Genomic DNA, 23119 nt, shown 5'->3' with positions numbered 1-23119 from the left:
TTAGAGCCAAGCTCACTCCCTCCCTTCCTCTCTCCTCACCACCTCTTTCCTTTTTCTACCTGATGCGGACCATCCTACAGTCATCTCCATGGACCCACCTTCATCTCCCCAAGTGCCAAGTGGACCGATGAGACGAGAACATGCAAGATCTCTCGAGACCAAGGTGACATATCTCTTTAACGAGCATCCGTGTGACCCACGTGAGACATGGCTACTACCTCAATCTGGAATTCCATGTGTGCTTAGGTATCAAGAAGACCCTCTCGGAGATGCTCGAGTTCACGGACAAGCCCCCAAGCGCACGAACAAAGAGGCTCAATAAGAAAGGCAGTTGAAAGCCTACAAGACCCGGACATCCGGGCCCTGGCCCGAACATCTGGCCCCTGGTGACTCCACCGACAGCAGCAGGACAACAGCTACCAAGCTACAGGACCCGGACATCCGGCCCGACATAGAGCACCTGAAGTCTGGCCTCCCCAACCCAGACATCCGGCCCAGGCCTTGGACATCTGGCTCATCCTAAAGGCCCGGACATCTGCCCCCAGCCCGGACATCCGCCCCCAGCCCGGACATCCGCCCCCAGCCTGGACATCCGGCCCCTGTCTATGCACAGTAAACTGGCCGAAGGCCCGTCTACCCCTCCAACTCATCCCAACTTGTACTAGCACTCTATATAGACTACCCCTCCTCCATCTAGGGTTAGGAAAGGTTAGAGCTCATTTGAGATAGAGCTTTGCTCATCCACTTATCCCTACTCCCATGGAGACCAAGACCTCCATGTGAGAAGATGCCCAAAGTGGATTCAAGACCCCTTCATGGGAAGATCCTTCTAGGATTCAAGACCTCACTCCTCCAAGGACTGGGATGAACTAGCTACCCTTTGTACTCTCTTGTGTTGACTTTGGATCTTGCACCTCTTATGTGTATGTGGATTTAGCACATGTGTGATTTGGATCTTGTTGATTGAGTGTTTTCCCTCTCGTGTTCTTCTCAGGATTTCCCCTCCAATCGTGAAAGATCGGCCAAATAGGGTTCCACCCTACATCACTACCCTTCCACCACGTCCTTCTTAGCCCTTACGCCTTGAATGACCTCCAGCTCTAAAGAGGAAGACACCATCATCTGATAAGCTATATCTGTAAGGGTCTCATTACTGCCTCTGCTTTCTCCTGATGCATTCATGTATGTGAACACTAACGACCTCATGAGCTCTAGCAAGCCTCCACGGACAATTAGCACAAGGAGCCCATCATCAACGTCGACGAGGAGGGGTTGTGACATCAGGATTAGTGCTTGCACTGGCAGGGCTTATGCTCCCTCGCCTTCCGTAGATGTGGAGACTAATGCACCAACAAGCATGTTGAAAATCTTAAAATAAGAAAGGTAGTGGAATATCATTTTAAGGCATTTATCAGACTTTGTTGCAATAGTTTGTTCACTGGAATATCATTTTGTGATGTGCAAGACAAGGCAACACACATTGTAACACTTCGATTTTAGCACAACATTGAATTTTCCAGGATCGTTGCATGTTGCGTGGTGGTTTCTTTTAATTGCTTCAGTAAAATATCTTTGATGTTGCGCTCAGTTGTTGTATAATATTTATTCACAAAGCTTATTTTAATTAATAGCAGTATGCATGTCTTACACATGAGCCATTGTTTGTTCACTTTGTTGTGGTATTACTTTGGGGATTTTGCATCCTTGTTGTGGCGAGGGAGGTGATATGGGAGCAATTGGTGATATGGGGTAGGGGAAGATCTTATATTAGGTTCAAGCAGACGGCGAGAGTACATCTAACCTAAGAAGTGCAAATTAGCCATTTGGGAGTGAGATGGGATCGACAATGTGGAATTATCGTATATGTAGGAGATAAATTTGTGGCCAAAGTTCTTCAGTTTTCAGACATACCCTGCTATCAATGGCTAGCCTCACAATATTGTAGAAATAACCTATCCAGTGGCAACAGCTCGCGTGACACAGCTTTCTGGAGAGGTCTCAAAACTTACATTCTGCTGGTCTTCTCTTCCTCTCGCTGCTCGCTTGGCTCCGGGGCTCTCGTTTCCTTTTGGCAAGATCAGTGGCTCGAGGTTGGAAGGCTGATGTTTGTACTGCCAGTTTTATACTCTTTTGCCAAGGATAAGCTATGTTCAATCCAGTCGCAAATAACTCAGGATGGTCGGGATATACAGCTGCACCCAAATCTCTCGCACACAGCGACACAAGAGCTGCAGGTCCTGCTTGACCTCATCGCAGATGTCACTCCGATCGCCGCCACTGTTGATCACCGGGTCTCTTCTCTCTTTGGGAAGGAGCTTGCTACAGGTTATTTCTACAAGATACTCACCTTCCGGGGAATGCGGTGTGCTTTTGAGCACTGGATTTGGGATAAGATCATTCCTAACAAGCACAAGGTTTTTCTTTGGCTGGCTTTTTATGGGCGCTTAAACACAAGGGACAACATGTTCAAAAAAGGCTGGTTTGCGCTTGTCTCCAATGATGGTTGTGATATCTGCCCTACTGTGGAGTCCATTGATCATGTCGTACTACGGTGTCGGTCTGCCAAACATCTTTGGGGCAAGCTGCAGTTGAACTCGTTGGCTTGTGCTTCACCTGATCTTCTCTCTTTCTTCGAGCGCGTTTCCCAGCAGCCTTTTCTCAAGAGGAAATGGAATGTCGCCCTTGTAGCATGCGTCGTCACTCTATGACATACTAGGAATGATCGCGTGTTTAACGATGCTTCTTGGTCTGAACAAAACACAAGGTTTTATGCTGCGGATTTGCTTCGCCTTTGGCTGCACAGAGCTAAGCGGCAGCAGGACAAGGACGAGTTGAAGACTTGGGCGCTTTGTTTGTCCAACTAATTATGTTGTAGTTTCCTGATGTTCTCCTTCCCTCTTCTCTCTGTCTCTTCACACCTTGGTGCGTTTCTCTTGGTTCATGTATGGACTTTTTTGTCCCCCAGGCTACGGACTGCTTTGAAATATATAAGGTAGAGCGATCTCTACCTTTTCTTTCAAAAAAAAATGTAGGAGATAAGTGAATCAACGAACGGATGTTGTTTGAACAGACAGTTAGGCGGCCATCCGATCCTACCAACCTGACGCGTGACCACCTATAGAAGCATTCACATTTAATAAAGATGTAGCTTATGTATTAATATGATAATTTTAAATAGTGCACCATCTCGGATTGTGAAGTTCTGTAGGGCGGGCTACATGGAGTCCATTATTTTTTTTAAAAAGAAAATGATATTTTCAAGTCTAAAAAAATAAAAAATCCTGTGAAAACATATACATATTTGCGTCAGAACTATAAATTTTCATTAAAAAAATATTATGATTTGCAAGCTACACATAAAAAAAATCCCTGCCCAACAAATTGTCCCATTTAAAGTATGTATTTGTCTTTTTTGTCTACGCCACGTATGAAAGTACATTGTTATAAAAAAATCCTCAAACATGTTATATATGTATTTCTGTATGTACAATTTTTTTCCAGTTTTTTATTTTGCCCTGTGGAAACCCGTATTTTTAAAACGGCCTCCATGTAGCCCTCACACTAAGCGCATCGTGTACAACTTAGCGTCTAGACATGCCATACTGTAGAATAACTGTACGGCAGAATGTTCCTACAGAGTTGAAAATCTTAGCCAAAAGAGAATCGAGATTAACTCATTTTCAAGAAAAGAAAAAAGAAGTGTTGCAATTTGATCAACAGTCAAAATATAAGTGTATAATTATGTGTGAGATGCAGCATCAAGGGGTAGAAGTTTCTATTGATAGAAATAACTCACTAGCAAATGATGATTTCTAGCTAAGCCAAGCTTCTGGGAATACTACAGCTTGTTTATCACTGTAAGTTGTGCATTACAGTACAGTTAGATATACACAAATAGTTAGTTTTTTTCACTCATTTCCTTATTAAAAAAAACTTGCTAAACAAGGACATGCATGGATGATGAATCTGTAACAAGAAGAGAGCCCATGAAATCTGTTTGATTCCGACAGTCGTCTACACAAGCTATCTCTGTCCTTGCCTGTCATGACAAAATTGGAGGATGAAACGCAACATAATTTAGGCACAGCTTGCAAACAATGAGCCTTGTCTATCTACGCGACTGAAACAAAGGAAAAGAGAGAGTGGTTTGAATTTTAATATACCGCAGTAGATGCTCAACATTGTAGAGTCGTAGAACCTGAGCATGAAACTGGTTTCTCAGTCTCTAGTCTGCAATGATTCAGCTCTCTGTAGTGCAACAGCCCCCACTGAATTAACTCATTAAGTAGCATCGGTTAGTTTTGTGGCAGCTTGCACAAATAATGTAGTTCTCCTACAATTTGCACACATTGTTCTTCCTCATTGTTTCTATACTTCCTGCTATGGTTGATCCAGCAGTCCCCACAAATCCGAGTGATGCACAGCTGCAAACAGATTCTTCGATGTATAATAAAATTTCCGGTAGTTGAACTGGATCACAATCCTTGTTCGTGTTGCCTCTGATCTTTGGAAGGAATCCAGACCTTATGCCATGTTCAGCAGCCATAAGCTTCTCGGCAGTCTGCAGAACATCATCTTCCTTCAGGATGTACAGTTGATATTTCCCATCTTTTGCAATATCTGCGAGATAGGTTTTTGTCCAGTTTGCTCTGGGAAGATCAGTCATGAGGAAAATGTGAACAGAACCACTGTTCTTGTTTGTCTTCATTTCCACCTCAAGAGATTTCAGTTTCTCCTTAAGGGCAGAAAAGGTAGATTTCCAGTGATTCTTAAATTGGCCATCTAACAATCTTAGTTGTGCGCAAAGAAAAGGCTCCTTAATCTTGCTCTTAGCAAGCTCCGTCCCTGCAGCCATGATCTCTGGGGCAAAAGGAAGGAACTCAATTTTCTCAAGTAGATTCTGTAATCTATGATCCTTTGGTGATTCATGGATATCAAAATAAGACTCTGATCCCTTGTATGGTGCTGAAAAAAGTGTCCCGAAGGCCAACAAGGTAGCATCCTCAGCTTTATTACCAGGCCCTAAACTCTTGTATATATCTTTACGCCTCCTAACGTATGATATCTTCTTCTTCCTTTTTAATTCTTCATCTGGTTGAAACGAATCCAGTGCTCCATCATTATTCTCCTGATATGTCCAGACTGTTGTTCTACAATCATCCTGAACAGGATACACACAACCACCACTTTCACTGCCTTCTAAACCAGACAGTAAAGATCGGCATCTATCGTAGTCACTTGGCAATGATCCACCGCCAGAAACAGAACAGCACAACCCAGAAAAGCAAGTTTTCTGCATATCTACACCGCACCATAGTGAAACAAATACCCTGAAATCAATTGTCTTAACCAAAGGCTTCAGTGGGGACAGATCAACTATGTCTCCCATCGAAACATACCTGAAACGTAAAAGGTGAACATGGAAACCTATTATGAACACTGCAAACTTGAAAAATTATATCACTATTGTGCTAATCAGTAAAGTGAGTACTCTGCCAGTGTACGTGTGTAACAACCACATTACATCTCTATATTCACATTCCTCTTGGCACCAATCTCACCGCACTGGAGTCTCGATCAATTACGAAAAAGAATCAGTGTGATTCTAAATCATGAAAATTACCTAGCATTCTTACATTTTGGTGTTTGCATTGTTAACATTGTAATGAAGCTCTAATATCTCGCAACATGATTGATTTTACTAAAGAACATCGTGATCTTCCAAACAATCAGTAAACCGAGCAGAAGGTGTGGTGTGGGCTTTACCTCTGCTCCCGGAGGAGCTGCATGGCGTGGTCCCAGACGGCGGCTCGGAGATCGGAGGGTTCGGCGACCCTGAACTTGGGGCAGCTCCCGAGGGCGACGGCGTGGTGGTCGAGCACGGGGGGCACGACGAGGGTGCGGTTGAGCAGCGCGGCCGCTACCGCAGCGTTCCGCAGCTCGCCCACCTGGTTGCTGAACCCGCTGTGCGGGGCGTACCACAGGAACCTCTCCCCCTCCAGCTCCGCCGAGCGCCCACACCGCAGGGTGCCGCCGCCGCCACTGCCGGGGGCGGAGGCGGAGAAGGGGAGGAGGGAGCGGAGCAGGGAGGAGTAGGCGGAGGAGAGCAGGAGGGATGCCGGGAGGAGGAGGAAAAAGATGGCCACGAGTAGCGGCACATGCGACCGTGCGCTCCGCCTGCGCCACCGACCGCGGTTCGCCGGCAGGTCCATCTCGCCGGCGGCCACCGGCAGATTGGATCTTACGGTTGCATCCGGTACAAAGTGAGTAACCGAGCTACCTCCTGGCCCATCTAATTAGTTGGGCTCAAGTGGGCCTGCTCGTATCATTTCCACCCGCAACAAAATCAGAATCCACAGGGCCACCGATGAGTGGGACCCCAGAGGTAGTCAAAGGTGTCAGTCAACCTCGCCGGCGACGTGCGGCCGTTTTTTCGCCGGAGTGGGCGCACGTCAGCAATCCATCCGCCGATAAAATTATATATCTCTTTCTCTCCCTCCCTCTCTCCCGCGCCACGACACTCTGCCCTTGGACTAGGAGTAGGAGAGCAAGGGCAGGGAGTGATGGCGATAGGGGCGTCCGTGGAGGCGCCGGCCGCCGGCTCCGGCGGGTACAGCGGCCGGGTGACGCCGTTCGTGGTGCTGACCTGCATCGTCGCCGGCAGCGGCGGCATCCTCTTCGGCTACGACCTCGGCATCTCCGGTACGCCCATCTTCTTCCTTCTTTCTAGACTAGAGTACTGTAGATTGTTAACCCTCTTGGGCTCAACGGAAAGGAATATGAGAGCTGAAAGTTAGAAGCTGGACTTGGAAGGGATTAAAATGGCATTCATGGCTTACTTGTGGTGCATTAATGGCTTCAGTGCCTCGTGGCGGTGGAGATTTTCTCTTCCATTATTGGGACACAACTGATGAGTTCAGGGTGCTTTCCTCTGCTCCATTTTTCTTCAGATCAAAATGATCTAGGACTAGTCCTTTTAGAGGGATTATAGAAAAAGAAAAGATGATGCGTTCCATCATTGGGCAGGTGAACATTACGCGATGAACTTAGTTGTGCATATGCATTCTTCCATTCCCACTCCCACCCCAAATTCACTGAAACTGAATGCACGCGGTTCTGAAATCTTCTAGGTGGTGTCACCTCCATGGACTCATTTCTGAAGACGTTCTTCCCGGAGGTGTACAGCCACAAGCAGGACAGCAACGTCAGCAACTACTGCCAGTTCGACAGCGAGCTCCTCGCCGTCTTCACCTCCTCCCTCTACATCGCCGGCCTCATCGCGACGCTGTTCGCGTCGTGTGTCACGAGGAGGTTTGGCCGCCGCGCGTCCATGCTGATTGGCGGAACCGTCTTCATCGCCGGCTCAGCGTTTTGGGGAGCAGCCGTGAACGTGCCCATGTTGCTCCTCAACCGGATCCTGCTTGGAATAGGCCTGGGGTTCACTAACCAGGTAACTCTCTCTGCAGTAATTCAAGCCAATGATCTTTAAGTCAGCGTGTACATGTGGTTCAGGAGATTAAAAAAATCTGTAGCGCAGCGAAGTTTCGTCAGACATGTATAAATTTCTTTTGGATAATATAGAAAGATCATCCTTCCGGACCCTGCATCAGTCCACAAATCTTGTGCGGCTGTATGTAGCTGGAGAAGCAATGCGCAAGCTTTGTGTACAGACATAAGATTCCTGTAGATGTAATTTGTTCCAACCTCCAAGTTGATGACAATGGATAGCTACATGTTTACAATGACAATTTACATGTCTCCCTCCCAAATCCCAAAAAATCATTGCATTGACTACCCGATAAGGTGTGTTATCTTGTAGCAAGTGCATGTGAAGTTTCTGAATAATATTTTTCTTTCTCCAAAAGGACATTGTGAAGTCCACTAAATACCTTACTGTGGTTACTGTTATGTTTATTTTTGAGTCAATTACACCAGTGGTGCTAAAACTTGACGCGAAAAATCACTTTAGTACCAAAACTTATGGCATACAATGAACTAGTGCTAAAACTTGGCTTCGGCGTGCATATGTGCAAATCATATTTGTTACTGACATGGTGCTGATTAGGCATGCCGCATGACATGAGGCCCGCTGTCAGACACTAAATGTAGAGGTAGGATGTGCGGCCTGTTATTTTGTGGCATTTGCATATGGACATGGTACTGATTAGGCGCGCCATATGGCATGAGGCCCGCTGTCAGACACTAAAGGCCCGCTGTCATACACTAAATGTAGAGATAGGGCGTGCAGCCTGTTATTTTGTGGAAAACACCTCAGGATTATTTTTTCTCATGAAAAGGCCACTGACACATTTCGGTCCATCTATCAGCTGGAAAATTGTGGCCGATAGGTTTCAAACCCGCAATCTGTAGCGTGGAGACCTGTCACATGTGTGCTTAACCAATGCAGCCAGAATCGTCGTTTGTTCTTAGTGGATACGCACATAATATATTCTTTAGATCTTAAGTGGGCCGGGCACCCTACGACCCATTTTGAACTATTATTTTTTACAAAAATAATAAATTACATGTAAATTATAACTGTGTGCTGCAAATAAAATAAATTGCAGAATGAATATGAACAATTTTATATTAAACATAACTATATTATTCAAAGCATGAACATTTTAAATACATATTACCACCTATTTAAATATATAGAAAGTTTTATTTGACATTTTTATTGAATATGAAAATTATTACGTGCATAATTTTATAATTTATAATTTAATCATATTGATATTTTTCGAAATAATACGTGAATAATTTATAATGTAATTATTATGTATATATTAGCTATAACACAAGATTATAATTTACTTATATTTTCTAAATTTCTAAAAAAAATAACGCTGTTGGGTGGGTGGTGGCCACGTGCACCTGATGACTACATATCGCTGGTTCGAATCCTAGCCAACTATTTGTACATTTTATGAATATACGTTTCTTAAAGCATGAACACTTTTATAGACTACATGAGTAATTTTTTTGAAACTGTGAACATTTTTAAACTTATATAAGAATTTATTAAAATATTTAGAAAATTTCTTAAAGCATAAACACTTTTATATACTACATAAATATTTTGTTAAAACTGTGAACATTTTAAACTTATGTAAGCACTTATTAGAATATATAGAAAAATAAAAAATTCTGAAAGCATGACTCACGATTATAATTTACATATAATTTTTAAAAAAGTATATAAATAACACTGCAAAATGATGTAGGGTCTCCAGCTAGCTCAAGGCCTCATGGATATATAGTGTACTTTTGCATTTATAACAAAAAACACCTCTTGGTGCATTGATTAGGCACACGCCCTTCCACGCTGCACTTTGGGATCAAATCCCATCGTCCGCAATTTTTTGCACATAATTTGCTTGCTGACAGATGGACCAATATGTGCCAGAGGCCTTTTCATGAGAAAAATTAATCCGAGTGGTTTTCCACAAAATAACAAGCCACACACCCAATCTGTACCATCTAGTGGCTGACAGCAGGCCCCGTGCCATGCCGTGTCCGTATACAAATGCGACTTGCACCGTATATGCATGCCAAAGCCAAGTTGTAGCACCAATGCAACATATGCCACAAGTTCTAGCACTGAAGTGATTTTTCACGTCAAGTTTTAGCACCAGTGGTGTAATTGACTCTTTATTTTTTCAGTCGATCCCATTGTACCTGTCAGAAATGGCGCCACCGCAGTACCGCGGTGCAATCAACAATGGGTTCGAGCTCAGCATCAGCATCGGCATTCTCATTGCAAACATCCTCAACTACTGCGTGGTGAAACTCACAGCAGGGTGGGGCTGGAGGATATCCCTATCCATGGCCGCAGTCCCTGCTGCATTCCTGACCATCGGTGCAATCTTCCTCCCCGAGACGCCAAGCTTCATAATCCAGCGGGACAGCGACACCGACAAGGCGAGAGCCCTGCTCCAGAAGCTGCGTGGAACCACCTCAGTACAGAATGAGCTGGATGACTTGGTCTCTGCTAGCAACCTCTCCAGGGCAGCCAGATACCCATTCAGAGACATATTCAAGAGGAAGTACAGGCCACAGCTCGCCATGGTGTTCCTGATCCCTTTCTTCAGCCAGCTCACCGGGATCAATGTGATGAACTTCTATGCCCCGGTGATGTTCCGGACAATTGGCCTCAAGGAGAGCGCCTCCCTCCTGTCTTCGGTGGTCACGCGTCTCTGCGCAACATTTGCCAACATCGTAGCGATGATGGTGGTCGACAGGTTTGGGCGCAGGAAGCTCTTCCTTGTAGGAGGGATCCAGATGATCTTGTCGCAGCTCGCTGTCGGCGCCATCCTAGCTGCAAAGTTCAAGGACAATGGGTTGATGGATAAGGACTATGCTTTCCTTGTGTTGATCACCATGTGTGTGTTTGTGGCAGGCTTTGCATGGTCATGGGGGCCTCTCACATTCCTCGTCCCGACTGAGATCTGCCCACTGGAGATCAGGTCAGCAGGGCAGAGCATTGTGGTCGCCGTGGTCTTCCTGATGACGTTTGTGATCGGCCAGACATTTCTGGCGGTCCTCTGCCGCATCAAGTCGGGAACGTTCTTCGTCTTTGCCGCGTGGATTTGCGTGATGACGCTAGTGGTCTATCTGTTCCTGCCAGAGACCAAGAAGCTTCCGATGGAGCAGATGGAACAGGTCTGGAGGAGGCATTGGTTCTGGAAGAAGATTGTTGGGGAGGAAGATGATAAGGAAGAGGAGGAAAAGGAGAGGCAAGAAAGGAAAATCTACTCGCCGAGCTCCTAGTGACTTCCGAACTTGAATGTATTTCCATCAAACCTGCAAGGAAAAACATAGTACAGGACTTTAAACTAGCAGATAAGTTTGTAAGTATGATTGCATCTAATTGTGTCACCTGACAGACCTGTGGTTGCTGTTGCCAGTTCCTACATATGGCCATTTCAAACGGTGAGATTACTGATATGAAGTAACTGGAATTTCAGAGAAAAAATATATAAGTGAACCGTCTCTCAGAGGGACTGGATTGTCTGATTATGCATCATGACTTTTGCTAAAGATGTAAAAGTGACAGGTCCTTGGATGGCCAAACAGTGCACTCGTGCACAACCCAACAGCTTGGAAATATGTCGATATATCTGAAAGGGACTGGCCACTAGCCACTACTGTCTGTCACCAACCACACTTGCAACACTTGGTGCATAATGGAGGTGAGTGCAAATGCAGAATCAGGATTGAAAGGTACAGTCCCAGGGAATATCCCAGATATAGAATCTGTCCCGAAGGAGAATCCACTAATCCGTTTGTTCTTGCCACAAATACATTAAACCATATAGACACATGCCAACCATATAAGAATAAAATCATGCAGCAGTCATTGGTAAAATATTTAGCATGGCTTCTTTCAACCATAAGATCTTGAGTGAGTGACTGGATAGCCAGCTCCAAATTTCCAGTATCGGGACAAAATCTGAAGACACTGATTCATCATTCAGTAATGAAGATTGTGTAGAACAGAATGAGCAGAGCTCACTTCAAAGGTCCAATAACTGACTGATATTTCTTTTTCTTATATAAGAGTTTACAGTACAACCCTGGAGATCAGCACTAACATTAATGATTCTGTCAACATGCAGTGGGCATATATCATGTGCCATACAAACAACAGATGCATCCATACATAACATAACTTACAACACAGGGTACATTGGACAGACTACAGACCACAGTTAATCTTAAAAAGAAAAGAAAAGGAAAAGAGGCAAAGCTTATTTTTGCCAGGGCTCATCTAAGTGCAGTTTGTGTGCTGAGGGGCTCACGCCTGAGCCCTCGTTGGGAGATTCGCCTGGAAAGCCGATTGTCTATTTTGACCTCCTACCATTTTTAAGGAAAGAGAGGTAGATACTGTATCTTGCTTGGGATCCCCTATGCTTAGCTTAGACATGCCCACCAGTTCATCAACATTGATTGGACTCTTTGAATGAACTGGAACAGGCTTCACAATCTCATGTGTCCCTTGTCCAAGATCATCTCCATCATTCTGATTTTGCCAGAAAGGAACTGAGAATTGCAAGAATGGTGAGAAATATGCTGGAACTAGCACCGGATAGCTCGACTGCAAATTCTCAGGCATGATAGCAGAAGCTGAAGAACTCTCTGCAATGACAGAAGTATCTGACTCCATAGATTCTACCTCCTCCTCCTCCATGGGTGGAGGTAATGGTGGGTGATTCAATATCTGGGCCTCAGGTTCTTGATTACCAGGAAGGGGTGGCAGGTCCGACTGTAAAATACACAAGATACCGTTCAGTTCTGACTTATATACAAAGTGCAAACTAATATCTTCCTAATGAAATGCGAGATGAGAACTGCATGCCTGTCCATGCAACACTACACGATCTGTTCAAAAAGATAGATTTCTAGCATGAGGAACTAAGGTAGTGATATTGTAACTACATAAAGAGAATCAGGTCAAGTTATGCCACACAGGTGTAATAATCAATCATAAGATCTAGCAACCTACCTCATCAGGCACCAAGTCAAAGAGGCTAGACCTTCTCTTCCTTCTGCTCATATTGGCTTGGCGTATAAAATATTTCTGAGCATGGCTTGCTACTTGAGTAGGTGTTCTTGAGACCACAAAATTACGAGAGATCCCTCGCCAATCACCCTTTCCAAGCTTCTGCAATCCAAGCAAAAACCTCCGATGTTCTTCTTCAGTCCAAGGAACCCCTGCCAAAAAGCCATCTTAATCAGGAACATGGCACATAAAACGTTGCACACAGCCATACAGGAAGGGCTTAACATCTCAAGCTATACAGAAACTGATAAACAGACGACTTACAAACAGAAGCACACGAAGAAACAGTACACTATTATTGTGTTAAATGGAACATTTTAAGGAGTGTATTATCACCACATTAAAGTTACACAAAAAAACACCTCTGGGGGAACATGAAACTAGAAGAAGCTAGTGAACAGAACTGGTAAATTCATCACCGCATCAGTAGAGTACTGACAAACGTAAAATGTCCTTAAATGAAACAATGAAGCCAGACAAAACCGGGGTGCAACAAATGTCAAGTTTTTCCTATCCCTGGACAAGCTATATAGCACGTCAAGAAGACAACACTACAAAACTACAATCCAATTTTCTAGCTCGGATAGATAACAACAAACAGGCAAAGGGCAACTAAATGTTCATTATGTCGTTACCCTATATTGGTTATAATCCCAAATTGGAGAGCGCCATAAATAAAAATATGTTTTGCTTTGAAGAATTTCCAGCTGTAACTTGACTTGAAAATTAAAACCCCAACCTTTATAACAGAGATTAAATATACAAAGACACTAATCACTGGTCATCACCAACTCAGGGATTGTGAGAAGAAACTAGCAGTAATAAAAATCAATGAAGGCGGTCAAGCTTTGGCATGTGTACACCAAATATTCACTGGTATTAACTAAATTAATCTTAATTAACATCTTTCTTGCAGAATGTAGCGGTGCAGGTAATTAAAAATGCTGTATATAAATATCGATTGCATCATAATGCAGTACCACATTTATGCCAAAGGTGAGACTTTACGTTACGTGTTAGTTCGTCAGCTCAGCTCTTACGTGGCTCTATACACGCTTCCGGAAGCACAGAGCAAAGCCAAATTTATGATGAATCATCCAAGGAAAAGAAAGCGCTAGGCGTTAATTGTGCGGTTTGCCACGGCCTCGCGCTTATCTCACCTAGTTGCGCTTAAACGCACACCTAGCATGATTAAGCGCTAGGCGTTATGTTGTCGCCTAGCGCCTTCGCGCGCTTTTTTCCATTGGAATCACCTATGATCGCCGCTCTTGATAATCCGTAGTCCCTGCTAAACGAATCCATACCTGAGCTTCTAAAAACATCTGTCATAAGTCATGATCCAATCAAACGACATCCACAGTGTATACATCATCCTTGCACCGATTTAATGCTGGGGGTTGATTATTAGCTCAAGAATCAAGTTATCCAAGTCTACAGTGCTGGAAAATACCATTGCAGCTTCTCCCAACTGGATTTTTGAAAGCTAACAGTACCATCTCAATCAAAAATTGGACAGGACAGCACACGCAAAAATAATTATACACGGGCATGAAAGAAACAATTGGAGCTGAGAGGATCTAATCTACTAAGTGAGGTTTTGCGTCGGCTGAGGAACTGAGCCACAGAGTAGACGTCTTTAGAGGAGGGAGGGAGAGAGAGATTAGCAGGCCACCTTTCTTGCGCTCGCGGTTGGCGGATGATGATCCCTGCACGAAGTCGTCAGAGGCGTAGCCCTCTGCGGCGGCGTCGTGGCCGACGTCAGCGGGGGATGCGCCGCCGCCGCCGCTGGTGGATCCCCCGAGCAGGGAGAGGTTCCCCATGCTGGCGCTCTTGCGGATGGATCCATCGGTGAGGCGCACCCCGAAGATCTTGACCCCGCGGTTGGGGCACGTCCGCGAGTTGTGGCCGTTGTGGCTGCAGTGCGAGCACCGCCTCGTCATCCCCGGGGCCGCCAGCGCACCCGCCGGTGTAGGAACCAGGCGGCCGCGCGCGCCGGAAGGGGAGAGGAGAGGTGGGCTGGGAGGAGAAGCGAAGTGTGGTGGTGATGAGAGCAGAGGAGACGGGAGGGGAGAGGAGAGGAGGGGAGGGGATTGACTGTGGAGTGGTGATTGGTTGCGGTGGTCGGGGCCGGGGAAGGGGAGGGAGGGAGCTCCGCGCGTGTGGCCGTCCACGTGGCGGATATTCCCGCAAGGATATTACGTGGGTGGGTGGGCAAGAGCGGCGAGCGAGAGGCTTGTGGGTCACACCTTTTTCTTTCTTTGGACACGGTTGCTTGCGGTCGCCTCCTTTCGTCTTCGCCGTTGGATCGTCGGATCTCCTATTCCTGTTCCTCGAAAACGCGAGCAGCTAGCTAATTAATGCTTCTCCTCCGGGTTTACAGCCAGGCGCTTTACTGCTTCTCCAACGCGAACCCTCAAACTGTAGGTATCCGTCCGAACGCAGCTGTCTGGACTCCGCAAATCATTCAATGTTGACCTCATCGATCCGTTGAGTAGTCCGGATCATAATTTTTCGCAAAGTCGAAACAAACTGGTGACTTTACCGGAATCTGGACACGAACCGTGTAGCACTCTGACATGCCCCGACTCATCAGAAACTAAGGCGGAACCCGCGCTTTTGTAGTTGTCTGCACTGTTTTTGCGGTAAAATTACTCACTCACTTCTTTCATCTCGCCACTCTCCACCAAATTCTCGCCCTTTCCCCACTCTCTTCTTCCCTCACGCCGTTGACCCATGAACCCAGAGGAGACCACGCCGGAGACGGAGATGGTGGAGGATCCGAGCATCACGCTCGCCCGGAAGATCAACTCCGCGACCTGGCAAAATCGTCGTGTCAAAGCCAAGGCCGCAAAGGAGGAAATACTCAAGAAGCAGAAAGTTGGTGGAGAGTGTGCTGGTGGCAGACGAGGCGGTGGGCGTGCAGGTCGCGAACAAGGTGGAGGTCGGGGCGGCCCAGGCCGCGGGACCTCACCGACCATGCACACGCCGCCATGGCCAAAACATTACAAGGCCGTGTACGGTAGGCAGTCCCCGGCATCCCCTGTCGTGATGTTCATCGTCGAGGCCAACGCGACACCGCTGCTTTTCTCGGAGTTTTGATCTCCATCGATTATCCCGACATGGACGACGGACGTGGAGCATATGGGTGCCGGCAAGCTGTTCGCTGGTATGCCTAAAGCGGGATAGCTGGCGTACGACAGCACAGACAGGGAGACGTGCGAGATCATCCATGAGGGAGGCGGAGAAGGAGGTGCCTATGAGGATGGGTAGGTGGATGACTCAGAACCCACCCAGTTCGGCCCCTACAAACAACCGAGCACACAACAGTACACCTAGTTCGGCACTAAAACCCAGTTGGGCACGCATCAGGACTACAACTAGCTAGGCACGAAAACAGAGTGACATGATTGGGCCACCAGACAGCAGCATGGGGAGGAGGAGGAGGGTGAGGACAATGATCCTGATGATTTCTGTGGCGATTCAAAAAAGAGGGACACATGAGAAAGCTTCAACGTGCGGGAGGACAAGCTGTTGTGCGATGCACGATTGGCTACTAGCCTCGACCCGATCCATGGCACGGAGCAAAAGGACATAACCGTCTAGGCCAACATTCATATTTGGCTCCATGAACACAAGCATTTCGCGCCCTACTATGACGCGGTCATCCGCAAGTGTGAATCAAACTCCCTCAACCATCGTTTGTACACCATCCAACAGGTCGCGTCGAAGTATTGTGGCCACTTGAGGCAACTCATCGCACAGTGGCCTAGTGGTGTGCAAATCACTAAGCAAGTAAGTTGTTAATATGTACAACACTTGCCAGATATGCATTGCTATGTAGATTATTTGTAGTTGTACATGCATAGTTTTGTAGCCGGATATGTATGCATTGGTGTGTAGATCATTCGTGTCCAAATATGCATAGATTTATAGATCATTTGTAGCTGGGTATGCATAGTTTTGTAGATCATTTGTAGCCGGAAATGCATAGTTTGTAGATCATTTGTAGCCGGATAAGCATAGTTTGGTAGCGGGATAAGCATAGTTGACAATGCTTTATTTTGTAGTCTTCTTGTGCGTGTGGTGTGTTCAAGAAGTTGGAGAAGAAAAACTTCACCGTCGTGCATTGTTGGTTGAAGTTGAATGGACAACCCAAGTGGAACCTATACATTGCCAAGACCGTCACCCAAGGCATCGAGGAAGAAACCGGTGACCCAACAAATGAATCACCCAAGAAGGTTAGAAGAGGGTTCCGGGGAAAGAAATGGGAGGAGGAGAAAGCAAAGCGAGAAGCGGCGTCCAAGATGACGGAGAGGTTCAAAGACATCTTGAAAAAGAAGGTGGAGGCATACGACAAGCGCTCCGACATCAAGAAGGAAAAAGAGACGGAGAGGTTAGACTCATTGATGAAGGTGACCGAGAAGAAGTTCAAACTCAAAGAGAAGAGGGTCATGATCAAAGAGAAGAAGGCCATGCTCGAGGAGAAAAAGGTGAAGATCGTAGCTGCTTCAGAGGATGCGAAGATGATTAACTTGAAGGTGGCGGAATTGGATGGCGTCGCGAGAATGATCGGGCATGCCGTTTGTTTCAAGATTTTACAGTGGAAGGATGATCTAGAGAGGGCGGAACAGGAGGAGATCGAGGCGGCGACGAAGGACGCGATTACCGAAGTGGGGGCGAAGGCGGAGGCGGCCTACATAGCGGCGATGGCAGATTGAACATTGGAGGCTTGGATGCACGGACTGCCAAACTAATGTTCTTTCGTGGTCGGGCATGTAAAAAACTAAGCATACTTGTCCCTTTTTGGTTGTGATCAGCTGAGGATGTGATCTGGTGCTAGTATGATCTAGCACTTGTTGGGAATGAACGTATTTGCATTCAAACTGCCCCCTTTACTAACAGACAAATAGTGGCTAGCTTTGGATGGCTAGCTCACGCATTCATGTCCGCAGATTGGTCCCCCCTATCCGTGGACGAATGCGGTGTCTGGTTTGCATGTCAGCATTGGAGATTCCCTAATCCTTGTCTAAAAGCATGCCACCAATGATTGTACTTTTTATGGCATGTTATTCATGATTTGTTAGTCAAACTTTTGATATAACTGAATCAAAACTTTGGATGGGACTAATAAACTCGGACAGAGGTGTACATGCTCACTAGTATTGTCTTTGTTTCCATCTTGTTCTCTCTCTCTTAGCGTGTTCTTTCTCTCATGTCAAACATAGTACCATTTGTGATACCATTTGTTTCATTGAGAAAAATAGGAAGCAAGACATCACAACCTTAAACTCTTACTTGAGTTTGTATTTCAGCATCTTGCTTTCTATATAGTCTTTGTGTGTCAATCGACCTTTGCCAACTTTCCCACACATAAAGGTAAATCTCAACCTATAAGCATGACAGACAAAAGAGGCAACGAGAATGGAGACCACAACAGCCTCACATGAGGGGAGAAATAGAGGCAGTCTCGTCGTTGTGACACCACGAGTAAGACAAAAATAAAAAGTAAAATGCTAGAGCGTGACCCCTGGCCGTTTTTATATCTTACGTGGCATGTACAAGGTCGCTCATTCTGATACCATGATCAAACCTAGTTAAAGGGACCCAACCAAGAAGATGGGTTAAATTTGAATAGTTTTAGTAGGTTAAACTCCCAAATCAGGTGAACTCTCGCAAGAGTTTGAGGTTGAAAAGTGGGCATTTATTCTGCAAAAACAGATTATTTCCTATCTCCATTACGATTATGATTTTAGAAGGAGAAAATCAAAATATCTAATGTGTTTAGTGTGTTGTCCTTGATTTTTCTTGGTGGTCAGGGCCATGCCTTCGCGGCACACAACATTGACAATTTTGGAGCTAGAGACATGTGATAGTAGGCTTTGGATGAGCTAAAGGTAGATGGTGTTGGATCAAAGAGAAGTCGTGTTGTGGTTTTAGAGATCGCCTGAGGGCTCCTCCTCGGGTCCATCGTACCTACCAGCCATCGGTGTTGAGTGTAGGAGGATTCAAAATTTCCCAGGTGTTTGTTGATTGATCACTTCAGGCACGTCTAGCAGAGTGCATTCCGTCGCCAAGTTCCTTCCTCCTTGATGCCCGGCCTGGACGGCCGAGGTGAGTTGGCTGGTCCCTCAGCTAGGAGGTCATTGCCTTAGGTGTCAAAGTGGGTCTCTTCTTCTGCGATGACATCGTCAATGGAAAACTCATCTTCGTTGAGGTCGTCACCAGACGAGGCCACTTGCTCGAGGTTATGGACATGGGTTCCATGAAATGAAGTTGGAGTTGTCACAAGAGATACGTTTGCGCCCACGGTGGGCACAAAATATGGATGAATTATTCTCCACCTAACTTACGACCTGAAAGTAGTTTTGGAAGATTGTAGAAATAAGATGGTGCTCAAAAGGATTTCGTCAACGATGATGATTTGGTTTCATATTTTTATCAAATAAAATCATAGGGTGAACAATAAGTTAATAACAAAGAAAAATGCAAACAAAAATATTAAACCTAGAGCTATGTTCCCATTAACAAAGCCATAAAACAGCTTGATTATCCCCAAGTGCACACTACAAAAAAAATACACTTCCGTGATGATACGTGTTTGTCACAGTAGGTCGCATTTTCTGTCATGCATGTACATCCATGACAATTTTATGACAGAATCAAGATAGTCATACATGTGCTGTCGTAGAAGTGTTCCATGACATTACCAAAATTATCATCACGGAAGTGTCCACTTCCATGACGATAAATCGCGCGTCATAGAAGTGCTTTCGTCAAGGGTGACCGACACGTGGCATCCACCGTAACGGAACGCCGTTAAGCTATCGGGTCGGGTTTTGGATCCGATAACCCGTTAACAGCCCCGACCAATGGGGATTTTCCATGTGTAAAATCATCATTGGCTGGAGGAAACACGTGTCGGCTCATCCCTGGGATAGATGTCATCCACTCATTGGACAGAAGGCGCCTATGATACGTCGACACGTGGCACGGCCCAACAGAGGCCCATTCCTGTGAAAAGGCCGGCCCGTTTGACTTGGTCAAAAGGTGGCGGGCCGGCCCATGGAAAGCCTGTTAACGGCTTGTTCGCATATAGCCCATTTACAGCCTGCTAACCCAGGGCCCGTTACGCCCTATTCGAATTAGACCCAGTAGCGTCATCTGGGCCATCCAATATGATTCCAGCCCATTTTCACTTCTGGCCCATGTATGGCCCATGACGTCTTTTGGCCCATATGAGGCCCTATGTAACTCTTGGCCTATTAACGGCCCATGGTGAAACTGGCCCGTAATGAACAGTGCATCACTTTACACCCATTAACGGCCCATGGTGAAACTGGCCCGTAAAGAACAGTGTATCACTTTATACCCATTAACGGCCCGTTATTCAGTTGGGTCGTTTCCAGCCCATGTTATCTTTCGGCCTTCTCAGAGCCCATTTATTCTTGGGCTCATTTCCAGCATTCGTTTACTTATGGCACGTTACTGTCATTTTCTGCTTGTGGGCCAAATTTAGCCCATGGTTACAGTCGGCCCGTTTGTGGCCCGTTAATACGTTGGGCCATTTTCATAGCATCATCAAATACGGCCTATTAACGATGGCCCGTTATGGTCGGCCCATGAACGGACGATTCCAACTCTAGCCCGTTTATGGCCATATTGCGGCTTGTTATTGTCCCATGTTTGGCCAATCGATCATACTGCCCGTATAAGGCCCATTGATGATACGTCCCGTAGAAGGCCCATTTTTTCTACGGCCCGTAGAAGGCCCATTGTTTCTATGGCCCATAGAAGGCCCGCTGTTTCTACGGCCCGTAGAAGGCCCACTGTTTATACGAACCATAGAAGGCCCACTGTTTCTACGGCCCATAGGAGGCCCAGTGTCACTACAATAAATATTAGCCCATGGTTATTGTGGCCTAGTTTTAAAAAATAGGTTACTGCAGCCACTAGCAAACCGCAGAAAAAGAACTACACTGACTACAAGCAAACAAATAAACAAGACAACAAGGAAATAAATAAGCAAGCAACTTACACTAGGCTATCACGGCTATTACACATATTACATCCACTGGGCATCAAAGTTCGCCACCAGTGCAAATATAGGGAACACAACAACATATAAACACCGCAGCAAAACAAGTCCAGAACTGAAACCACTTCAGAAGAGCTCAAGAAACAATATCCTGGGTACCCATAATGCTGGCAAGATGCTTAGCAAGCTTATTAACTTTCGCTTGTTTGGCGCTTAAGTCCTCCAGCGCTTGTTGTTGCACCAGAAAGTATGCATCTGAATTCTGCAGGGACTTCCTTAGTCCTTCGGCTTCCTGTCGCATAACATCTGATCGATGTCTTTCAACTTGAAGTTGAGACTCAAGAAGCCGAACTGATTCAGGCAATGCGTTCGAAGAGCTGGTGCCAGCAGTGGTAGCCAGTAACTTGAACACTACATCAAGACAGGACTTTGGGGTTGTCTCAGTGTCTTCAATATAGTTTTTATCAGCTTTCTTGGAGACCAACAGGGATGTCTCACTATCTTGAACCTTATCTGCATTACTTCCTTTACCATTGCATAATAGGGTACTCTTCTCCAATATTTTATCCGCGTTCTAAAAGAGAAACAAACAAACACATCTCAGGTTTACAATGTAGTATATGAAACTCATTTTGGTAAACCAGTTTAGTAGTAAGGTGGACAGGATAACAGCATGAAACAAACATATATCTTTGTAGTATGGTCACTATATGGTCTATATCATTCTAGTTTATGTTGCCAAATCAAGATAGATACAGTTTGAATCATATCTATTTAAGACAAAGCAGCATAGACAGAATATAAGTGTAGGAAACTACACAGCAATAACAACACTTGTAATGTGCATGGCATGAGAACATAACTGTTTATTCAATTGAAACTGAAATCAACATAGAGCAAGTTACAACAGCAAACAGCCAAACACGTTGAAGAAACATGTTTAAAACATACCTGTTGCGCCATTGGAGTTTCAATTGCATCCTTCAAATTTGAAATTAGTTGGTATCAGTAAATACAGTGATGCAAGAGCAAAGTAGTATGGATCATAGCTATGGAACCTGACCTGAGAACAATTCTTCTTCTGCTTTAAGCGTTGACTTCGGGTTCGGAGTGGTGGTCCTCGTGATTTGGGCACTGCAGTTGCCTTACTAACTGCTCGTGTTTGGGTGCTCTGTGGTCGAGACGGTGCTGTGTCAACGGGAACTGGGTGTCTATCTGTTGGGGTTTGGGTTAGAAGGGGTGTAGCTGGTTCTCTGTCCAACTGGGTAGGGGTACAATCTGCATGAGTGTGGGTTATGTGTGGTGGGGCTGGTTCTTGGGCAAGTACAACCGTGGTTCTATCTGCATCGACAGGTAGCACGATCTTTTCTGAAGACCGTGTTTTTACTCCCACAGAAACTGCCATCACTCCCTCCAATTGAAATGGCTGATAAACAAGAAAAGTAATTGAATGTACAGACATTGTAAGATAGACATGTGCAATGGATAGTAGGGAAGAAAACAGGGCATGAAATAATTCACATTTATGTTGTCTAAGAAAACAGAATAGCAGGGCATAATTTCACATATATGATGGCTAATTAAATAGGATAGCATGACACAATTTCACATGTATGATGGCTAACTAAACATGATAGAATGACATACTTCAAAATATGATGACTATGTAAATAGGATGACATGATATAACTATACGATGTGTCTATTAAAGTGGTTGGCATGCCATAAATCACAAACATGTCGTCGATGGAAACATGATGGCATGATATAATTCACGGATAGAATGACATAATTTAAAATATGATGACTATGTAAACAGGATGAGATGATATAACTATATTATGTCTTTAGAAAATGGGTTGGCATGCCATAATTCAGATACATGTTGTCTATGTAAACATCATGGCATGACATAATTCAAATATATGATTTATATACTAAGGAAGTGGGCAGAGGGCAATCGCATATATGATGTGTCAACTAAGGAGATGACATTCAATATTGTGTATATGATGTAAAAACTAAGCATTGCAATACAACATATGCATTATATGAGTAATATAACCCTGCCAAGTTTGAGCATACACCTCAGGGGGATAATAGGACTAGTCATCTGCCTTTGAATCCTTCTCTGAAGAGCTATCTGTAACCAGCAAGATATCTGCTTCAGCAGGTAGCATTGTCTGCTCTGAAGACCTTGTTTTCACTCCAGATTTCTCCATCACCAATTCAAATGGCTGATGCACATGAAGACCAGTTGAATATACAAACATTGTCGATAAAAGCAATGAGAAATACAAAAAAAAGGACGGCATGATATAATTCACATATATGACGCTTGCCTAAACAACATGGCATTGCATAATTCACATACATAATGCCTTGCAACAATATAAGATTGCATAATTCACATATATAATGTCTTGCAACAAGATGGCATTGCATAATTCACATATATGGTAATTAGACACTAAACAGGTGGCATTCACACAAAGCATGTCTAAACTAAGCAAATGACA

The 23119-nt window shown here is 45.0% G+C and overlaps 3 protein-coding genes across 5 annotated transcripts; 1 reads left to right on the top strand and 2 right to left on the bottom strand.

Annotated features, from left to right (window-relative positions):
* Nucleotides 1-3708: 3708 nt before the first annotated feature.
* LOC123128502 (O-fucosyltransferase 30) lies at nt 3709-6298 on the bottom strand. 2 transcript variants are annotated; one of them, XR_006463138.1, is made up of 3 exons: nt 5767-6298; nt 4164-5399; nt 3709-4039 (listed from the first exon to the last, which is right to left on the bottom strand). XR_006463138.1 is itself a non-coding variant. In XM_044548530.1 (2 exons), exons 1-2 carry the CDS (start codon nt 6210-6212, stop codon nt 4334-4336), a joined length of 1512 nt encoding a protein of 503 aa, XP_044404465.1. In that variant the 5' UTR covers nt 6213-6298; the 3' UTR covers nt 3709-4333. The 2 variants fall into 2 exon arrangements, 1 of the variants encoding a protein (XP_044404465.1); XM_044548530.1 differs by having other exon boundaries at nt 3709-5399.
* A 66-nt stretch (nt 6299-6364) lies between these two features.
* LOC123128485 (hexose carrier protein HEX6) lies at nt 6365-10888 on the top strand. 2 transcript variants are annotated; one of them, XM_044548511.1, is made up of 3 exons: nt 6365-6702; nt 7131-7450; nt 9667-10888. In XM_044548511.1, the coding sequence occupies exons 1-3, from the start codon at nt 6564-6566 to the stop codon at nt 10771-10773; spliced, it is 1566 nt and encodes a 521-aa protein (XP_044404446.1). In that variant the 5' UTR covers nt 6365-6563; the 3' UTR covers nt 10774-10888. The 2 variants fall into 2 exon arrangements, with proteins under 2 accessions (XP_044404446.1, XP_044404454.1); XM_044548519.1 differs by lacking the exon at nt 6365-6702 and adding an exon at nt 6753-7026.
* Nucleotides 10889-11524: 636 nt separating this feature from the next.
* On the bottom strand, nt 11525-14701 carry LOC123128511 (transcription factor MYBS3). Its single transcript, XM_044548536.1, has 3 exons — nt 14238-14701; nt 12509-12717; nt 11525-12268 (listed from the first exon to the last, which is right to left on the bottom strand). Exons 1-3 carry the CDS (start codon nt 14503-14505, stop codon nt 11801-11803), a joined length of 945 nt encoding a protein of 314 aa, XP_044404471.1. The 5' UTR covers nt 14506-14701; the 3' UTR covers nt 11525-11800.
* Nucleotides 14702-23119: the final 8418 nt, after the last annotated feature.

Source organism: Triticum aestivum, chromosome 1B, assembly GCF_018294505.1.
Source record: "Triticum aestivum cultivar Chinese Spring chromosome 1B, IWGSC CS RefSeq v2.1, whole genome shotgun sequence".
NCBI lineage: Eukaryota > Viridiplantae > Streptophyta > Magnoliopsida > Poales > Poaceae > Triticum > Triticum aestivum.
Note: the sequence above shows the minus strand (reverse complement) of the source record. Positions and strands in the feature narration are given on the sequence as shown.